This window comes from Lipotes vexillifer, unplaced genomic scaffold (genome assembly GCF_000442215.2).
Source record: "Lipotes vexillifer unplaced genomic scaffold, Lipotes_vexillifer_v1.1 scaffold1231, whole genome shotgun sequence".
Classification (NCBI taxonomy): Eukaryota; Metazoa; Chordata; class Mammalia; order Artiodactyla; family Lipotidae; genus Lipotes; species Lipotes vexillifer.
In genome coordinates this window covers 35,969-39,843 of record NW_006798220.1, presented here as the reverse complement: position 1 = coordinate 39,843, position 3,875 = coordinate 35,969, and the positions used below count along the sequence as shown (strand labels likewise).

Below are 3,875 nucleotides of genomic sequence, written 5' to 3'. Positions count from 1 at the left end.
CGTACTGCAAAAAAAAAAAAAAAAAAATTCTTGTATCCCTTAGTTAAATACTTAAAGCTTTTTAGAATGGAAGGTAACTGATTCATTGCATCATAAGTCTAAAGTTTCTTGAGTTATACATGTCTGCATTTTTGTACTGTTTGTCATTCACTGGCTGAGTGCTTGTAAGCAGGCTGCCTTTTTTAAACCACACTTTTGTCCTTTGCAACATGGAGATTATGATTATCATAATGACTAACACTCAGGATTTGTGAGGATTATAACACTCCTAGCACAATGCCAATTCCATTCTATTTTGTATTTACAGATGTTTAAATGTATAATTTGCATTTCAGGAGCTGAATAAAAAGGATATCCAAACCGTTTCAACCATTTTGGTTTCTTTTGGAAGATGTGGCAAAAATATCAGTATATTGGGGCAAGCTGGACTTCTAACTATGATAAAACAAGGACTAGTACAAAAGATGAGTATAGAATATGTAACATATTTCTTTGAGGGAAATATGATTAAAGGTGTGTTTTCTAATTAAATGGTTCAAACTGTTGGAAAATAAATTTGGGAACTGTATGTAAAAGTTTGAGATAAAATATTTTTATAACCTGTGGTATATGTTAGAAAAATAAAGATCACAAGGGAACTGTATACAGGGTCCTTGATAATTGTGTGAATTTAAGGTCAAAAGACTCCCTAAGGCCTTTACTTGCTTTATTTTCTCTTTAGCTCATCTTAATCACTATCTAACTTAATTTACTTTTCTTTTTATATCGTTTATTATTATCTATTTCCCATTTTAGAATGTAGGATATTGATTTTTGTCTGTTTTGTTCATTGTTGTATACTCAGCACCAAGAACAGAGCCTAAGACATAGTGTGTACTCAAATGACTGAGTTAATAAAATAATACCAAAATATTTCAGATAGTAAAAATGCCACAATAATCTAATGTGTAATGATAATTTATTCTTTATCCATGAATATGAATGTACATGAACTAAGAATTTGAAGCAGGGGGAAGTAAAGATTTTCTACTTGGAATTGGATTAACTTCATCCATTCCCATCTAAAAAATGGGAACATATAGTGAGTTACTATAAAGCAAAAACAATGATGGTGTTTAAGAGCATAAACTTATTTTGATACAATACTGGAATTTTTATTTTTAATGTTTCTTTATTCTTAGGTTTACTGTTTGTATGAGTACATTCTTAAAATTATTAAAATTGAATTCAAAGTAACTAATGTATTTACATTTCTTTTTATACATGGTTACCTGGTTTGAAAAATCCAAGGAGATTATTCTGAGTCAAGGAAATTCAAAAGATGAAGCTGTTATAAATATGATAGAAGACTTATTTGATCTTTTGATGGTAACAGTCATATTGATTCACTGATGTTATAAAGCATGTGTTTATTTAAAAACAATTTGTGTTCTATATGCCCTGAGACTAAAAGTCACTAACATGTTGCTTAGTGCATTTATCCTGGTTAATTAGTTAATACATAAAAGTTAAATAAGTATGTGGTGAGTTCATATGTAACCTCTTATTTTAATACTATTTGTAATGGTTTATAATATAAGATAGTAAGTTTTAAATATTATTCACTTTCAGGTCATACATGACATCGATGATGAAGGTATAATAAACATTTTATTTCTACTGGAACAATAACTTGCTGTTAGAGTTTTGGTATAATTTTGCAATTCTTGTAGTATTGTCCTAATATTAGGAATTCATTACCTAATTCAGGGATCGACAAATTTTTTCTGTAAATGGTCAGATAGTAAATATTTTAGGCTTTGTGGGCCAAGAAAAAAATTGATGGTATTATGTAGGTACTTACTTAAAAAGAAAGAAAACAAATTTCCACAAATGTTTTATTGATGCAACTCAAAATATAACAATAATTGAGTACAGTGTTTTTCTAATACAGGTCTACTAATGAGGAGAATAGCACTCTTTTTTGAGAAGATGACGTTTCTCTTAAGGTTCAGAGTTAGTGTTTGCTGTTATAAAAATTAATTGCAAATATTCATTTGTTCATGCTTATCTGTAGTGAAATTTTGTGTATATTACATTAGAAAACGTCTTTTCATGCAGATAATGCCAAATACTGATATCAGTTCATGAGCATGATTTTTAATTGAGCATATTCATCACTTGGAAAGCATTTATAGAATTATATTAGACTTTTTTCTTAATATTTGCTTTTTTAGAATGCCACTGCATTGCAGATTAATCACTTTCAGTTGAAGGTTAGGTGGAAGCTCCTCAGTTACAGAGTTAAAATGAATTTTGAAATAGGGAAATTTCCTTTGCACCTGCATCAACGTCCAGAAACGCTGCTGGATCTAGTTGGAGCATGGAAAAAATATATCCCCTATAAATTTGTTGTTGGAAATGGAGATGTCATTTCTTGTCTCAGCTTTTGACAGCCTAGGAGATGTATAAAGCAGCTGGACATTACTTGTGATTCAGATGACCTTTGTTTCATTGAAATAACTTTACTGAAGTATAAGTTTCTCATATATGCACTAATTTTGCCTTGGACTTTGGTGTTGAACTCATTAAGAAACACTATCAACTCTGCAGCCCAAGCTAATTACCAAAGCCATTCATTTAGTGGTGGCTAATGATGGCTGAGTTCATAAGAATGAATGAAATTCACCTGAGACTGCTGGTTCAGTAAATCATGATAGATTCACATATTTCCACAGAGTACCTGCTGATGAATACAGCCATACAAAAAGGGACAGTGAGTTGGATTTGGTTTGTGGGCTATAGTTTGTCCTTGATGTAATGAAACAAAATTTTCAGTAGTACACGGAGAGTATAGAACATGTTACAACTCATCATTTCACTTGTGCTTGGCAGTGCCTTATGTCAAACAATAAACTCAAGTTATTTTATCTCTGTGTTGGTTGAGGAAGAATTACCTAGGATTGGTAATTGGGGCCGGTGAATTGTTTATAAATAAAGGAACAGCTAATTGCTGCCAAAACGTTTAAAAATATCAATTGCTGTTTATTTCAGTAGTAGTTAATGCTACCTTTTCATTGGTTTCTTTGCAATTAACATAACAATCTAGTCTAAATTCTTAAGTTTTTAAGCCAGAAAACAGTCCTAAAGCACCAGTGATTATGAAGTGATCCAACTGGTTTTTTTTAAGTAAATCACGTTATCTTTTCAAGTAATTCAGTGATTTTTTTTCTTTTAACGTAGTCACTTTGTAAAGTGCATTTTCTGTTGCAGCATTGCCATTATTTAAAATTATTTTAGAACTCTGCATCATGAATTAGCATGAAACAAATTCCTCTTAATATACTTAGTATTAATAAAGCCTTGTCTTTTGAGAGAATAGTGTCAAATTTTAGAAATAGGTCAAGATATTTAGATCTTGTTAATGGCCGTTATGGAATTTTGGAGGTATGACTATAAATTACTGAGGCCAGTTTCATAAAAACCTCAAATTAGACGTTTCCAGTTTTGGACTGTATTTATTTATCCAAAAAAGTAATGCTGCTTTAAGTGACTCAGAGGAGAAGCTGGATCTGGGGTTATTCCTTTGCCAGAGTTAAAATCAGTCACATCTGTTTGAAGGGTGTTTTTTCGAAGTTACATAGCTAGTTAACGGCAGAACCAGGACTGAATTTCATGCTTCCTGGTCCCCAGGCCAGTCCATGGGCCTTCTTCTGAACTGAATTAGTATGTCTGATTTCCATTAACACATATAAGATTGTCATTGAAAAGAGTTTAAAATACCCATTTGTCAATAATTTACTTTTATTCAGGTAAAAGGCAAGTAGTGGAAAGTTTCATACCTCGAATTTGTGCCCTGGTTATTGACTCAAGAGTGAATATTTGTATTCAGCAGG

At 31.5% G+C, this 3,875-nt stretch overlaps 1 protein-coding gene across 1 annotated transcript in view; it reads left to right on the top strand.

Annotated features, from left to right (window-relative positions):
- SYCP2 (synaptonemal complex protein 2) overlaps positions 1 to 3,875 on the top strand; it is a gene marked incomplete at its 3' end in the record, with an annotated part of 39,882 nt that overhangs the window by 1,740 nt on the left and 34,267 nt on the right. The window contains exons 3-6 of the mRNA XM_007470164.1: positions 336 to 464; positions 1,264 to 1,368; positions 1,612 to 1,636; positions 3,792 to 3,875. Coding sequence (XP_007470226.1) covers positions 336 to 464; positions 1,264 to 1,368; positions 1,612 to 1,636; positions 3,792 to 3,875 — 343 coding nt within the window. The remainder of the gene's footprint in view (positions 1 to 335; positions 465 to 1,263; positions 1,369 to 1,611; positions 1,637 to 3,791) is intronic.